Source organism: Fusarium falciforme, chromosome 1 (genome assembly GCF_026873545.1).
Source record: "Fusarium falciforme chromosome 1, complete sequence".
In the NCBI taxonomy this organism is placed as follows: domain Eukaryota; kingdom Fungi; phylum Ascomycota; class Sordariomycetes; order Hypocreales; family Nectriaceae; genus Fusarium; species Fusarium falciforme.
In genome coordinates, this window is record NC_070544.1 from 6,680,214 (window position 1) to 6,695,421 (window position 15,208).

General features: G+C 50.9%; 7 protein-coding genes across 7 annotated transcripts; 3 read left to right on the forward strand and 4 right to left on the reverse strand.

The window, feature by feature from the left end:
* Window positions 1-164: 164 nt before the first annotated feature.
* Window positions 165-2,587, reverse strand: NCS54_00192800 (Tyrosinase; the record flags this gene model as incomplete). The annotated part of the gene is made up of 5 exons (XM_053147540.1): window positions 165-1,221; window positions 1,277-1,371; window positions 1,423-1,719; window positions 1,767-2,165; window positions 2,222-2,587. 5 exons carry the CDS (start codon window positions 2,585-2,587, stop codon window positions 165-167), a joined length of 2,214 nt encoding a protein of 737 aa, XP_053003515.1.
* A 1,039-nt stretch (window positions 2,588-3,626) lies between these two features.
* Window positions 3,627-5,161, reverse strand: NCS54_00192900 (Hypothetical protein; the record flags this gene model as incomplete). Its single annotated transcript, XM_053147541.1, has 3 exons — window positions 3,627-4,422; window positions 4,491-4,920; window positions 4,981-5,161. 3 exons carry the CDS (start codon window positions 5,159-5,161, stop codon window positions 3,627-3,629), a joined length of 1,407 nt encoding a protein of 468 aa, XP_053003516.1.
* Window positions 5,162-5,978: 817 nt separating this feature from the next.
* On the reverse strand, window positions 5,979-7,164 carry NCS54_00193000 (Carbohydrate esterase family 4; the record flags this gene model as incomplete). Its single annotated transcript, XM_053147542.1, has 4 exons — window positions 5,979-6,117; window positions 6,171-6,852; window positions 6,909-7,102; window positions 7,148-7,164. The coding sequence occupies 4 exons, from the start codon at window positions 7,162-7,164 to the stop codon at window positions 5,979-5,981; spliced, it is 1,032 nt and encodes a 343-aa protein (XP_053003517.1).
* A 262-nt stretch (window positions 7,165-7,426) lies between these two features.
* Window positions 7,427-8,629, forward strand: NCS54_00193100 (PKS-ER domain-containing protein; the record flags this gene model as incomplete). The annotated part of the gene is made up of 3 exons (XM_053147543.1): window positions 7,427-7,477; window positions 7,543-7,986; window positions 8,039-8,629. The coding sequence occupies 3 exons, from the start codon at window positions 7,427-7,429 to the stop codon at window positions 8,627-8,629; spliced, it is 1,086 nt and encodes a 361-aa protein (XP_053003518.1).
* Window positions 8,630-9,221: 592 nt separating this feature from the next.
* Window positions 9,222-11,036, forward strand: NCS54_00193200 (Amidase domain-containing protein; the record flags this gene model as incomplete). Its single annotated transcript, XM_053147544.1, has 3 exons — window positions 9,222-9,250; window positions 9,309-9,937; window positions 10,000-11,036. The coding sequence occupies 3 exons, from the start codon at window positions 9,222-9,224 to the stop codon at window positions 11,034-11,036; spliced, it is 1,695 nt and encodes a 564-aa protein (XP_053003519.1).
* Window positions 11,037-11,281: 245 nt separating this feature from the next.
* On the reverse strand, window positions 11,282-12,195 carry NCS54_00193300 (Hypothetical protein; the record flags this gene model as incomplete). Its single annotated transcript, XM_053147545.1, has 3 exons — window positions 12,129-12,195; window positions 11,626-12,069; window positions 11,282-11,577 (listed from the first exon to the last, which is right to left on the reverse strand). The coding sequence occupies exons 1-3, from the start codon at window positions 12,187-12,189 to the stop codon at window positions 11,282-11,284; spliced, it is 801 nt and encodes a 266-aa protein (XP_053003520.1). The 5' UTR covers window positions 12,190-12,195.
* Window positions 12,196-12,437: 242 nt separating this feature from the next.
* On the forward strand, window positions 12,438-15,150 carry NCS54_00193400 (Hypothetical protein; the record flags this gene model as incomplete). Its single annotated transcript, XM_053147546.1, has 6 exons — window positions 12,438-12,588; window positions 12,641-12,919; window positions 12,974-13,213; window positions 13,281-14,319; window positions 14,432-14,847; window positions 14,906-15,150. Exons 1-6 carry the CDS (start codon window positions 12,465-12,467, stop codon window positions 15,148-15,150), a joined length of 2,343 nt encoding a protein of 780 aa, XP_053003521.1. The 5' UTR covers window positions 12,438-12,464.
* Window positions 15,151-15,208: the final 58 nt, after the last annotated feature.

A 15,208-nucleotide genomic window follows, 5' to 3' on the forward strand; every position in this document is an offset into this window, starting at 1 on the left:
GACTACCTAGGTAAGGACCGGAGTTGAGTGTTGAAGAGCACACCCAAGATTCTCTCGTTACTAAAGAAGGAATAGCTAAGAAATCGAGTTTCTTCAACAATACAAGCACTGGGCTCAAAGAAGAGAAAGTCCAGAGGAGGTGACAGAGGGCAACCTTGAGGTGATCAAGACGGGCGGCTGAGGCCTCCTGTCTTTCCATCGGTAGCATCATAGATGGGCTCGTACTCGGAGTAGGTAGGAGGCAGAGCACGCGACTTGGGCTCGTCGATTGTTGCCTGGGACAGGTTGGCCACAGGGTTGACTGGCAGAGCGTCCAGAGAGGCAACCGACATGGTAGCGATGGAAACCAGCTCAGCTTCCAGCTTCTGCTCGGGCTCGGTGTATTGGGGAACTCCTTGGCCCTTCATTACAGAGATCTCGGTGTTTGGGAACTTCTCTGGGTTGAGCTTGCGGCCTCCGTGTTGAACGAAGGTCCAGCCTAGATGGAGTTTGAGATACTCTTCGACCTCCTTGTCGGTGAGATTCTCGATGGGATGGTCCTTGGCCTTGTCGAAGATGTGGCTCAGCAGCGGGATGGTGATGGGCACCTGGTCAAAGGAAAGGACCCCCTCCTCGGCTTGGCGCTTGCAGTTCTCGCAGCCTCCCGCACTCGAGAAGCTTCCCGTGAAAGTAAAGACTTCGCCGATGTAGTTCTCCTCCACCTCGTTCGTTTGGGGTTCGTTACTAGGGCCGCCAAGCCAGAACTTGATCGAGTACGAAGTCCCACCCAATGCGTAGCGGTCATAGACAACGTTGATGACGTAGTCTGGGAAAGGTGCGCCCTTCTTATTCGAAAGGCCCTCAGGGGTCTCGATACCTGGTCCTCTGATCTTGCTTACAGCTAGTGCGGCTCCAGGGTAAGTGCTGTTGATGTATGCCAGAAGGTCTGTCTTATAGTGCTCCTCGTCAAGATAACCGTCCTTGACCGCGTCAGGGTGGGGAACAAGGTCATCGTACTGGTAACCAAGCTTGGTCCAGTCTCGACAGTCGTCTGAATTCCAGTACTCGGGCTTTCCGTCATATCTGTGGAAAGGCTTGAGATCCTCCTTTGGCGTGATGTCACGCCTCGGGGGGGCTGGTTTGCCGGGCAGTGACGGGTCAACGGGATGTTTGTCGGCGCTCTCATCCCACCAGCGTTTCCAGTTCAATGACTGCCACATGGCCAGCAGGCGGTCAATTTGGCTGATGCGGTTAGTTAATGGTGTAAATCGCCATGATGACCCCGAAGAGTACGAACCAGTGATGGAGCCAGAAGATGGGATCAAAGGCGGCCACGGGGACATCTGACATGTGTCCCACGCCCGTGTCGAAGTCATTTCCACCAGTAACTCCCTATCATGTCTGTTTAGTATTTGCCTTATTGGGAAACGTCCAGTGACTCACATGAACAGTATTGTGGATTGCTTCGAGGGATGAGAAGTTGTTCGAGTCTTTGCGATGTTCCCTTGTCCACTTCGTCGATGCAAATAGACCCCATGTGTAATCTTTCATCATGCGATTGACCTTTTCAGATAGGTTACCAGGGTTATGGCCTACCCACCGGGGCGCCACTCTCCCAATAACGCTTGCTCCAAAGAATCGGTTGGCGGCCATGAAGTTGTTGACACCGTCGAGGCCAGTGTACATCTTTCCAGGCTTGATCTGGATAGCCCAGCGTCCGGTGCTGTTGGTGAGGGACCACTAAAAGAAATGAGAAGCTGTTGATGTAGGGGTAAGGAGTCACCTACAGGGAGGACCCTGTCAGAGGCGGGCTTGGTGGGAACAGGGTGGTCATCGTCCTCTTGGCTGTCGTTGATGTTGTACTTCTCCTTTCCCTTTGGCATCTTGCCAAAGGGCAGGGGATCCCCAGTCTGTCCATCCTTCTCTGGGTTGTCAAACCCATAGAGTGGATTGGGGTATGCGTCCTTCTCCTCGTACAGCTCTGCCTTGCTCTCAGGGGGGAAGATCTTGACGGCTGCCATGGTCAGCACTTCTGGGAGAGCAAAGGTCTCAGCATAGACCTGGTGACGAGCCCAGTCCCAGTAAGGCAGACGCCACGTGTCAGCTGCCTCCCTCCATATAGAATCCTCATCTTCCTCAAGCTTCCACTCCTGGATGATAGCCTTCATGTGCTTCCAGACGAGTTGCTAGTGAGACATTAGCATGTAGCCCAGGTTGTTGCCATTTAAGGGGAGCTAATCACCTCAAAGAGAAGCATGTACACCCTGTGCCAGGTGGAGAAGGTCAACTGGCCATGGGTGCAGTAGAATCCGCCCTTCTTTGAAGGTTCGCCCTCATCCCAGGTCAGCTGGGGATAGGCGTGGATCCCAGCGACCTGGAAGTAAGACAGCTTCTCATCCACGGGAAGATTCTTGAACCTTTCAAGTGCCAGGACATAGAGAGTCCATTGCCTCTGGTCTTTCGGCTCCTTCGATTTGGCTAGCTTGCTGATTTCCCGACGAAGGGGCATTCCCGGCGCATAGGGGATGTCTTTGGTTCGATGCTCGACATTTTCAGCAGGGATGCCAGTTATGCCAAAAGAGACACCAGGCTTGGAGGGGTCGGCCATGGTGAAAAGGAGGGAGGATATTCAAGAAGGATAGATGGATTGTTTGAACTGTGATGGATGGATGGGTTTGTGGGAATGAGACGGCGAAGCTTGACTATTTATCTTTGCCGCGTGCCTTTCTTAGACACGCACCCTTATAGACCACCATGAATATCTGCGCCCATTCTCTTTAGATCTCAGAACATGGAGAAATCTGCAGCGGAACGGACTGGGAAAGGCCTGTCACGCATGAATTGATGGACACAAATGGCTTGTCATTCTCAGCTTCTACGGAGTAGCCTACGTCGACCCGGTGTCGGCTGTGCACAAGTGTGCTCGGATATCGTATCTAGTTGTGATATTGATTTTGAATGGCCATTACCAACGGTCAGTCTCCAGTACATCACATCAAGAACTGGAACGTGAAATTGGGATGAGCTGAGGTGAATCAGTATGTGACCACGCGGCACTTAATCCAACCCGAGGCTGACTGCATAGGGACTATTACGTACTATCTTTAGTGGCTTGAACGTTCTACCTGTCCGAGGCTGGCTGATGAGTGTGAGTGTGCCTGTTTTTGGCGCTGCGTTGCATGGAGGAATGGGGTCGAAGATGCCAAGAGGGTCTGGGCCCTTATCGTGTTTCTGAGACACGGCACGAACCCCTGCAAGTGTTCAAGTCTATTGCATGCATGCACCCCGAGCCAGCTAACACCTTGACGCATGTGATGAAAGGAGGGGAAAGTTGGTCACATCTTAGTCGTTCGAGGTGTGCAGGTAAAGAGGATGATCCGCGTGGTAAATAAGACTTTGAATTGTTGTAACAGGAAGAGACGGGCAAGAACAAGTGATCAGGTCGTCTTCTGACGTCATCTTCAGCACGCCCAGCTTCTCAACCACACAGGTAGAGCAGGTGCAGGTGCAATTGTGACTATATTAATAATAACAGAACTTGTATCGTTTAACCAGTGTACACTTGATATCCTGTTTTCACAAGACAAGAACCGATAACCGACCGATCTAGACCCCATGTCATGCTGTGTAACCACCAGATGTAGCAATCATGACGAGCCACTGTTGTCGCCACAGGAGAAGGCCGAGCTGATCTCGCCATTGGCGTACGCATCAATAACCTGCTGAATCACTCCGTAGGTACCACCAACAGTCATGAAAGTTGCGATGCCAATCAAGACCCAGTGCAGATAGTACACAATCATCTTCCAGGCTGAAGCCGTGCGGTAGTGCTGGTGGTCGAAGATCCATAGGTATCCTGGCAGGCCAAGAGCCAGAGGTGCAAACGTCAAGCTTCCTGCCAACGCAAGCAGATAGTTAAAGATGGGAATACCAGATGCGAGCAGAAAAGACACGATGCTCATGCTGAGTGTGCAGGCGAACCAGACAGACCAGTGCACAACGGAATTCTTTTGCAGATGAGGCGAGTCTCGGAGAAGGCGAACGAACATGTACTTGGCGGCGACGTGGATGTAGAGACAGGCGCTCACGAGCAGTCCGATAAGACCAATTCCGTAAGAGACCTTCTTGATGGTGCCTCCGGCGCTGCCCAGCGATGGCGAGGCAACCCATTTACCACACCAGCGGTAAACAACCAGACTGAAAGAGAGGTACGAGGCGCTGACGATACCCATGCAGAGGTACACAGCCTTGTTGTAGTCTCGGGGCTTCCTCATCTCCGAGATGACGGGTAGGAAAGCCGAAGTTCCGGCTCCTGAGCAGAAGATGGTAGCGGCAGAGGTGATACCGGCGACAAAGGTTGGGTTGCCAATCACGTGGTATCCAAACTCGTAGTCACCCGTCTGGGGGGCAGCAGCCGGTCGGTCGAGGGTTGTGACTCCGACACTGTAAAGACCGAGTCAATATGAGGATTGATAGTAGGAACGGGGGTTGTAAATAGGAAGTCAACTTACACGACGATAAAGACGGCAATAAAGACAGACAAGAAGCCAACCCAGGTCAGCCAGGCAATCTTCTCAAACTTGCGGACACTGGCAAGAATGAAGACAGCGATGGTAGCCACAAGCATAAAGTAGTTTGTGCAAATGGCATGGTTCGAGAGCGCATTCAGTGCAACCGAGGAACCAAAGATTCCAGACGCGCCGACGATGGCGAACGTGACGAGGAAAACGACGCCCACAACTTCTCGCAGCCAAACACCTCCAACCTTCTCAGCCATGTCGGCAATCGAGTGGCAGCCGGCGTGCGAGTTGCGAAAGTTTCCCTGCACAATCGCGCAGTATGTGTTCAGGGCTTGCCAGCCGATGACGTTGATGGCACCGGGAAGAGCACCAAGGACAAACATGGCCGAAGGAATAGTAAGGACTCCAGTCGCGAAAATGACTATAATTGAAACATTGATCAGTCATGTCTCCGAAAATCGGACGAAGTGCGGTAACCTACTCTTGAGAAAGATGACCGAGGCGTGAATCCAACCAACGGTCCGGAACTCAACGTTTCCATCGCCGCTCTTGAACACCTCAAAGGAGTCATCGGAGTTCTCCAACTTTCCGGGCTCGATGCTGCCAATGCTGTTGTTGTCGGCTGGGGCGATGACATCGCCAGACTTCTTTGACGAAGCCATCGTAGTCTGTCAGATTGTTGTTCAAAATGCTTCTCAAGGAACCAAAATGTGACTGTGATGAGGTTCTATTCCGAGTTCTCGTCTCAGAGGAGACGATCCATATATATCGAAGGCGACAGGCTCACGGTCTGCTGATATGGGGGCTGGTCCGGTTGGTGAAAAGCTCCAATCCTACCCCCGCAATCCCAAGACTCGAGATAAGCCATCTGGGGTAAGGATGCCCGGTCAGTAGCCCCATGGGGCATAGATAATGTTTCATGGCCTATGTGGATCGTGTGTGATGTTGATAACATGAATCGCGTAGTTGGGGTCATATTGTGAGTTGGAGGTGTTTCTGAGCGGGGCCAGATTGCGTTGGGGTAGCAAGACCCAACACGATATGTCAGTGTTGGCTCTAGAAATCCTACCGTTGATAGTGATATTATCCTCGGAAGATAGCGATATGACCCTTGACGGGAGAATGGAGCCTCGAGCTGAACTCCTGGAGTGGTAGCACGAGGTTGTAACTGGTGTGACACGTCAATAGAGATACGGATATACGGATCAAGGGACTTGGATGGATATTGGGAGCACTCTATCAAGAACAAATCAGAACAGAAGAAACCCTTCAATGGTTCAGTGTTTGATTGGTTCACCATGTCAGTACTTGACTTAGCATTTCAATTCAATGCGAAGCATATCATTCGGTACAGCAATGGCCGACAGGTCAGTTGTTGATTTGTTCTGCAATGCATCTCGAACGAGAACGTTGAAATCGTTTTGCACTTCACAGAAACGCCTTCAACGAATTTTATAATAACGTTGAACTATGTGACATCTAATTCTTCAAAATAGATCCGGCGGCAGCTGGCATAATGGCTCCCGGCGCAGGTTTGTTTTTCGCCTTGAAGTCATCCGCAATCTCCGCCATAGTAACAAATTCAACACCCTCGTGCTTCATAAAATGCTCAATCAATCTACAGGCCATTCAATTAGTGACAATCTCAAGTATCAAGTTCAGTCAGCTTACCTTTCATGCATCAGCAATACATGCGGTCGCCCCGACACATCTGGGTGGATCGTCATGGGAAAGATGAACTCGTCATATTCCCGATAAAAGTAGTCGAAATGATCTCGCCAAATGTCCTCAACATCCCGAGCATTCACAAAACCGTGGCTGTTAGGAGCTGATTTGATAAACATCATGGGTGGCAGGTCGTCAAGATACCAGTTGGATGGTATCTCTACAAGACCAGTGTCAATGCCCTTCTTGAGCGGATGCATCCAGTCAGCCGCCTTCTTTTTGTAGTCAATCTTGGTCCAGGATTCTCCTGTGGGTAGATAATACGCCTGACAGTCGTGGTGAGACATGCTGTGGTCGTACTCAATACCATAATCGAGGAGTAGCTGCGCCCCCTCCATGCTGGTTTCCCACCAGGGGGCAACGCTGCCACGTGGGGGCTTGCCGCAGAACTCAGTCAGCATCTTGTATGTCTTATCCAAAACATCGCGCTGCTGCTCCAAGCTCATGTCTGTTGGGTTCTCATGTGAGTATCCGTGAAGGCCAATCTCATGGCCTGCATCGCGGACAAGGGCCATCTCCTCGGGAAAGGTCTCCAAACTGTGACCTGGGATGAACCAGGTTGATTTGATGTTGTATTTCTCAAAGAACTTGAGAACTCGCCGTACACCAACGGTGCCGGCGAAAAGGCCTGTGCCCAGAGGGTCAGCGTCTTGTCTCATAGGTTGGGTGAAACAATGCACTTACCCCTGCTGATATCGTTGCTTGAGTCCTCGCCGCCATACGAGCCCAGCCATCCGGCAACAGCGTCAACGTCAACACCATAACTGATGAGAACGCGCTTCTTGCCCATGCTGAAAAATGTGATGATATTGAAGTTGAAGGTAATTCTCACAAACGAATGAGGGTTCGTGACAAGTGAAACATTAATGAAGATAATTCTGGGGAAGAGGGGGCCTTAGTCCAGGGTAATTATCTGCACAAACCTGGTCGATGGATCCATCCATGATAAGATAAGCGTTGGAGGCATCAAGATAAGACTCACCTGATTGTTGGTGTTGGGGTCTTTTGGGAATGGAGTCTGATGGGGTAAATTATGGGGCCGATGAGTTCAAGGATCAGCGTAGCCGTGTAAGCGAAGAGATTACTATCACCGACGTCGGGGTTAGTTGAGATGCAAGTTGGGGCGACATCACAGCCGCGGTTATAGGCGAAAGATAATCAACTCTTCATCTTAGACCTTCAAACCACTGTCTGATACCAAGATGTCTTTCAATGATTTGCCTTCGCAGATGAAAGCGGCTCAGCTCCTCAGCGTCAGTTCAACCCCAGCTTGCCTGTCATAAGTAGTTGTTTGACTGACCAGGCATTGGCAATTTAGTACAATGAGCCATACGCATTAGTTACCACCAGGACACCCCAAATCAAAAACGATGAGCTCCTCGTCAAGGTCCATGCGGCAGGCTTCTGTCACTCTGATCTCCAAGTTTATCACGGCCAATTCAAGTCCAAGCTTCCCATAATTCCATCTCACGAGCCTGCTGGAGTCATCGTGCAAGTGGGTGATAGATGCGGCGGCTCTTGGAAAGTAGGCGACCGTGTGGGTGTGCTCAACTTCAAGAAGGCGTGCACTCAATGCACCGGCTGCGTACTATCCAAGAAACGTTATGGCACATTTGATCCTCGGTACTGTGAGAAGCGTGAGATGGCGGGTTTCAAGGACGATGGCTGTCTGGCTGAATACATGGTGGCCGACCCGACGACAACCATATTGCTGCCAGATGAAGTTTCATTTGATCAGGCAGCCCCATTGATGTGCGCAGGCGTAAGGCTTCATCTTCTTCGCTCTCTAGGTCAACAAGCTAATAGTGTCTCAGGCAACTGTCTGGGGTGCTCTCGAGAAGGCGACAAAAGACCTGGAACCCAATGCCACTGTTGCCATCATCGGAATCGGCGGCCTTGGCTACCTAGGACTTCAATTCGCCAAGGCTATGGGCTTTCGCACGATTGCCATCGATAATCACAAAGCAGGTCGCACTCTAGCAACCGATGTTCCCAAGCCAGACCTATCACCAGATCTCGTAGTTGATTCAAGTCAACCTAACGCTGCTGGAGAGATCTTTGAGTTTACAGAGAAGGAGGGCGTTGCAGCTGCAGTTGTGTGCACAGACTCGATTAAGGTCACAGCTTGGACACTTTCACTGCTTCGGATTGGCGGCACTGTGGTGGTTCTGGGTCTTCCTCCAGAGAACTGGCAATTCGATTCCAGTATCCTTGTATTTCGAGAATTGACGATTAAGGGGAGTTACGTTGCCAGCGCAGAGAGCACAGCAAGAATGATAGAGGCAGTGGGAAGAAGTAGAATTAGGTCTCAGATTACACGGGTCGCGTTTGAAGATGCCCCCAAGATAGTTGAGAGATATGAGAAAAGGGACTTCAAGGGGAGGATGGTAGTTGAGTTTGCATGATAAGACCAGGTCAAACAAACAGATGTGGAAATGGATAGCCTCGAACAACTCCAAGAATAGACAATGTCCCATTGGTCACTTTTTACCCTATCTGTCCAATGGATGAAGACAGCTTTCCGACCAAGTTCTCAGACGAACCTACCCTGAACCAGACCAATAACAAAATGCTATGGTGCACCTGTGTTCCTTGACATCTTGTGCCAATATTGTGACAGCGCGCAGTTTCAACCTCGACTCGACCGGCGCGTCCTTGGATCTAGGCGAATGTCCTGTATCCACCAGAGAGTGCCCTCGTGATGCTGATCTTTCCACCTTGGGGAGACAGGAATTTGGGGTAAAACCAACCAATCAGAGGGATGATGACTGGTCCCCGACCCCCATCTTAGACATGACCCCAACCTCCAGGCCCTTGGGGTCAATTAGGAACAATAACCTAGGCAACTGATAACGCTGGTAGTTTCTATCATCCTTGAAAAGCTGGGAGCGAAAGAGCGTTTTAGTTCTGTTGGCACACAAGATAACTGAATCCCAAAGTGACGCCACTCGTCCGACGGTATCTTGGCTCTTGAGATAGAGAAAGGCGTGATTCATCATGTCTGTCTTCTTTAAGGATGTTTCGCCGTATGATCCATTTGCCAATCTTATCTCTAGCCATTCACAACTAACAGACAACTCCTAGGGATAATCCGGTCAAGAAGGGCGATGCCGAAAAGCTTCTTCAGAAGCGTCTTGGAGTGGGCATAGACGCCAAAGACTCAGCTGACTTTGACCTGCTCCTTGCCGCAGTTCATGACTGTGCTGAGCATATCTCTGCTCTTCCTGACTATCAGCCTGTTCCAGATGAGAAACTATACCCTCGTCTGAACCTTCACCGAGCAACTCCTGAGGAGCAAGAGTTTGGTAGCGAATGGGCGCACAAGTTTCTCATCCAAGGCAAACCTGATGGCGCCGGCACCCTCAAAGGTAAGACGGTCTGCCTAAAAGACTGCATCGCTGTAGCGGGTGTACCGCAATTCTTTGGAAGCGATGCTTTCCCTGCATGGACACCCAAAACAGATGCCACTGTTGTCACAAGGGTGTTGGACCAGGGAGCGGATATTGTCGGCACTAGCGTGTGCGAAAATTTCTGTAACTCGACATCCTCCTTCACAAGTGCTCAAGGAATCGTCGAGAATCCGCATAGTCGAGGTTACTCGGCTGGTGGAAGCACATCAGGAGGTGCAGCGCTGGTATCATCAGGTCGCGTTGACTGCGCGATTGGGTCTGACCAGGGTGGAAGCATCCGTGTTCCCTCAGCACTTTGTGGATGTAAGTTGATGTTCTTTCCATTTACGTTTGCAAAACTCTCGTATTGACTAACCTCATCGTAGGCGTCGGACTAAAGCCTACACACGGCCTCGTCCCGTGGACAGGAATTACCAGTGGTGATGCAATCGACGACCACGCGGGTCCCTTGACACGATCTGTTCTTGATGCTGCCATCTTCCTCGATGCCATGGCCGGTTATGACGGAATCGATGATCGAGCCCTGGGCGCTGGCGCACATGGCTCCCATGGTTATGCTAATTCTTTGAGCCCGGAACCAAGTCTTTCCGGTGTCAAGATTGGCGTCCTTCGAGAGGGCTTCGACCAGCCCATCGTACAGTCAAGTGTACGAGATGTCGTCATGTCGGCGGTGAAAAAGTTCGAAAAGCTCGGCGCTACTGTTCAAGAAGTGTCGATCCCCTCACATCTCGAAGGCCCTTCGATATGGACTATCCAACAACGCATCGCCGGCGCTATGAACATTATCGGCCAGGCACACGGACGAAGGGGACTTTACCTCACCGAGTTTGAACATGCTCGTCTTCCTTGGACCTCCGAGAACTTTGCCAAGTTATTTCCCTCAACAAAGAATACCGTCATCAATGGTCTTTACCTTGCAGACCGCTTTCCGGGCTTGTATGGCAAGACTTTGAACTTGAGCCGCAAGATAAGCGACGATTACGAGAAAGTCTTTCAGGACTTTGACGTGGTGGTTATGCCTACTACCCCATATGTGGCTCCCAAGCACGGGGATTCAAAGGGAACACCCCGAGAGTGCTTTGAGCCAAGTATAGGACTTACATCCAATACGGCTGTTTTCAACGTCACAGGCCATCCAGCCATGTCAATCCCTGTCGGATTCGCACCGGCTACGGAAGATCCCACAGTACAACTTCCTGTAGGGCTGCAGATTGTTGGTGGATTGTGGCAGGAGAAGAAGATCCTGAAGGTGGGAAACGCATGGGAGAAGGTATTTGACTGGAGGGCGCCGCGTTCAGCAGCTGAAAAGGGAAACATGGGTGAGACGTTGAAGATGGACGCTTGGGTAAAGGTGAATGGAGCGAGTGTGACGAGTAAGAATGCTCTTGCTGTCGAATCATGAACAAGATTAGAAAAGTAGGCGGATAGATGGTAATAAACTAAATGTTGGCTGGTATCTTAACAACAAACTTAACATGGCTACTCTTCTCCTTAATCTCGATAGTGACTTTAAAAGAGGTCATGACTACTCTCCACGTTTCTGTGTCTAGGCTGCCTGCGCCTAAATCATCACTGAGCTAGTCATTGTAGAAACGCCACAGCCGAAGCGGTGTCGAAAAACTTGATGTGCAATTTGTATCTTTATACCTAGTTTATGGTATATCCCCCGTCAACGACCAAGGCATGCCCTTGTATGAAGGACGCCTGACTAGAACACAAAAACATGACAGCATTTGCAACTTCATCCGGCCTCCCCATTCTTCGCATCGGCGCAATTTCTATTGCCGGGCGTAGCCTCTCTATTACTTCCTTTGTGCCCGTGGTCATGGGCGATTCAATAACCCCAGGGCATACGCAGTTGATGCGAATGTTGTCCTTGGAGTAGTCAATCGCATCCGAGCGGGTCATGTGTATGATGGCCGCCTTGGAAGCGCAATATGCAGCTACACCAATTAGCAATAAGTCTTAGAGGCAAATTTGAAGGAACTTACCGGCTTCAGGACGTGCTACAATGCCGAGCTGGCTGGCAATGTTGACAACTGCTCCCCTTTGTTCGGGGTGCTCTTGCAAGGGTTTCTGTTGCAACATGACTCTCAAGGCTGCTCTGGACGACAACCAGGTCCCCCGATAATTCACGTTTGTAATCTTATCAAAGGCTGCCGTGTCCATTTCAGTCGACCGTACCGCCGAACCGAGAATGCCGGCACAGTTGACGGCATAGTCCAGTCGTTCAAAGCGTTTCACAGCCTGGGTAATGAGCGACTCGACGTGCGATTTTTCAGAGATATCTCCAGGTTCAGCGAGAACGTCTGCATCTGGGTTGATGCTGAGGATTTGACCTCGAGTTTGAGCCAGGGTGTCTTTGTTTAGGTCTGTAATGGCAAAACGTGTGCATCCTGACCGAGCAAAAGCTCTTGCTACTGCAGCTCCAATTCCTGAGGAAAAAACACACAGTAAGCGACTGGCCACATGAACATGCCGTCTAGGAACTTACCAGTCCCTCCAGCACCAGTGATGAGCGCTACGCCTGGCAACTTGAGAATTGTTGAAGACATTGTGAGCTTTGACTGGTAGAGACGATTCGGCGACGATCGGATCAGTCCCCTCACCTCTCAAGTAATCGCTCTGACTTGTATACTGCCAATCCAATCCATCTCATGACTCGTTATCTTTGGAGCAGTTAGTAATGGCCCCAACATGGCCCCAAGGTTTCGCCCCCCTTGTCGATAAGGCCTAGCGTACCCACTAACAAACCAACACTGAGAAAGCCTCCAACTGCTGCTCTCCAACTCTCCCTCTTTTTCCACCAAACGCCTCCAACATCCCCATTATGACGACCCACGGGGACGGCGCCATTCGACCTCGTCGTCGACGTCGGGGTGATCCTCACATCTGCCCCCATTGCACAAGGGTCTTCAAACGCTCTGAGCATTTGGGTCGTCACGTCCGTACTCGTCAGTCTCCTCCCCCTCACACGTCATTGCTGTCTGACGTATGACACTGTAGATACCAAAGAGAAGCCATTCGTATGCACTTGTGGGGCTGCATTTGCTCGTCGAGACCTGCTCACGAGACATCAACGCATTTCGCTGCATACCGGTGAAGCCCAGAACCCCCGACCAAGTCCGACGCCGGATGTGGTAACGGCTACCACTGACTCGTCGCTTGAGTTGGACAATGCCTCATCATGGGCAGAACAACAGCAGCTCCCGGCTGATCCACAGGCCTACCTGGACCCTGATGCTCAGCAGGACCTGATGGTTACACAGGAGACTTTTGACCAATGTAGGCAACCGATTCCCCAGACGGGCTTGCAGCACTCCTATTTACTCGGAACAGGTCAGACTCTGGATTACAACTTCGATCAGTTCTGGGAATTCGCCGGGTTTCTTGACGGTATAGGTCTACCAGCAGAATGGAGTCCTTACTTCCATGGGCCTGATGCACATGAAACGACGTCAGGTGAAGCCCCCAAGGGCAATCCCCCCGCTCGTGGAGCTCGTCTCGGCACCCCCTTCAACTCTTGGTTGCCTTCAGTGCCTGCAGGTGACAGAGCCCCGGATACACATTTCGATCAAGGTAGGTTCCAGCCTCAAGCTCCCTCAGTTAGTAGAGCGGATGCTAACTTGCAATTTGCCGGTTATAGATTCCCGAGCTCATGGAGCGGCCCCTTCTGTGCTCAAGGTCACCGATGAACAACGAGCTCGCTTGAGCCACTCATTAGACAACTTCCGAGATGTCTTGGATCCTGACTTCCGACTGCCTTCACGCCACGCTTTAGCTCGATATATTACCAGCTACATTGATGGCTTCCATTCTCATATGGTCTTTATGCATGTGCAGACCTGGTCCGTCTTAGACAGCCCGCTCGAACTTGTCTTGTCCATTGCGACAATTGGGGCACAGTATTGTTTTGAGCACCGGATCGCAGAACGCCTATTCCATGCAGCCAAAGCCGTAACTTTTGAGCGACTTTTGCAGGAAGCTCATCAGTTCGGTCCAAAGACGGCCAGTCTCTTGTGCATGCAAGGAAGGACCCCGAGAAAGCGACCAGATGGTAATTCGGAACATGAACGGTTTATATGTGGCAAATGGGAGCCCATTGATACCGTTCGCGCCCTAATTAACATCATGGGCTATGCGACCTGGGAGATGAAGCAATCCCTCATCCAAGAAGCATTCTCCCTCCAAGGTTTACTAATTCAGGTTCTTCGGGACCTCGGGTTAGAAGAGGAGGAGGAACAACATGTGAACAGCGGTTCGGATCAAATTCCGCTACAAGCAAGATGGCTCGCATGGGTGCATCAGGAATCTGTCCGAAGGTCAAAGTTCATAGCTTTCACCTTCACTCATACTCACAGCATTGCATACAACGTATATCCACCTCTTCGAACCAATGAGATACACCTGCGGCTACCGTGTCATACCAAAGAATGGTTAGCTCCCACGGCGGCGGCTTGGCAGGCAGCTCATAGCGAGGTCAAGAAGCAGCAGCTTTCATTCCAGGAAACACTCTCGCTTCTGCTCCGTAACAGCGAATGCGAACTCAATCCCACCCCCACGCCGATAGGAAACTATATATTGCTCCACGGCTTATTACAGAGGATATACGTTGTCCGTGACTTGTCATTGCCCATCATGGATCAGTCTGCGTCTCTTCCGCCCGACGAAGTGGACAAGCTCGAGTAAGTTTCCGCACCTCGACCGGAATTCCCTATTTTTCGCTTCATATTCCCTTATCTAAGAGTATCTCATACGCATCCGTTAGCCAGTCACTAACACGTGCTACTCCTTTAGTCGTGCCCTTCGCTCCTGGACTACCAGCTGGCAGCAGGCTCCCGAGTCCAGCCTCGACCCAAACAACGAAAACGGGCCGATCCCCTTCACATCGAGCTCCCTACTAGGCCTCGCTTATGTCCGCATCTATCTCAATATCGGTCCTCATCGTCTACTTGAAACCCGAGATCCTGAGCAAATCGCCCAGGCTTTGATGAAATGCCCCGACGTGGAGAGGAGCGATGGTGTCATATCGGCTCTGTTGTATGCTGCTCATGCGCTGAGCATCCCCGTGAGACTCGGAGTTGATCGTGTAGCTCGGAGCCAAGCCTTTTTCTGGAGCGTTCGTCATTCTCTCTCAGCCCTAGAGTGCGCTGTTCTGCTGAGCAAGTGGTTGGCATCTCTACAGCGTTCGGTGAATGCTGTCTCCCTAAATGGTACGTGTTACTAGGCTTATTGTAAGTCCATGAGTGAATGGCTGACATATTTCCCCAGCAAGCGAAGATCGCATGCTTCACTGGGTGCGATGCATTGTAGAAGAAGCCTTTTCGGTTGTGGACTTTGAAGAGGAGGAAGTTGATGTGCAGTTAGATCCACGGGGCTTGGGTCTGGCTGTACTCAAGATTTGGGCACACTTCTTCAAAAGTAACACTCAATGGCGGTTTATAAATGTTATGGGGGCGAGCCTTCAGAGGTACCGAGAACTGTTACTTGAGGAGTATAGGCGAGAACCTGGATAAGCGACAGTTGTGAACTAAAGCTGTCTGGGCCTTAGATCAGCACCTTCACCGTAGTTCC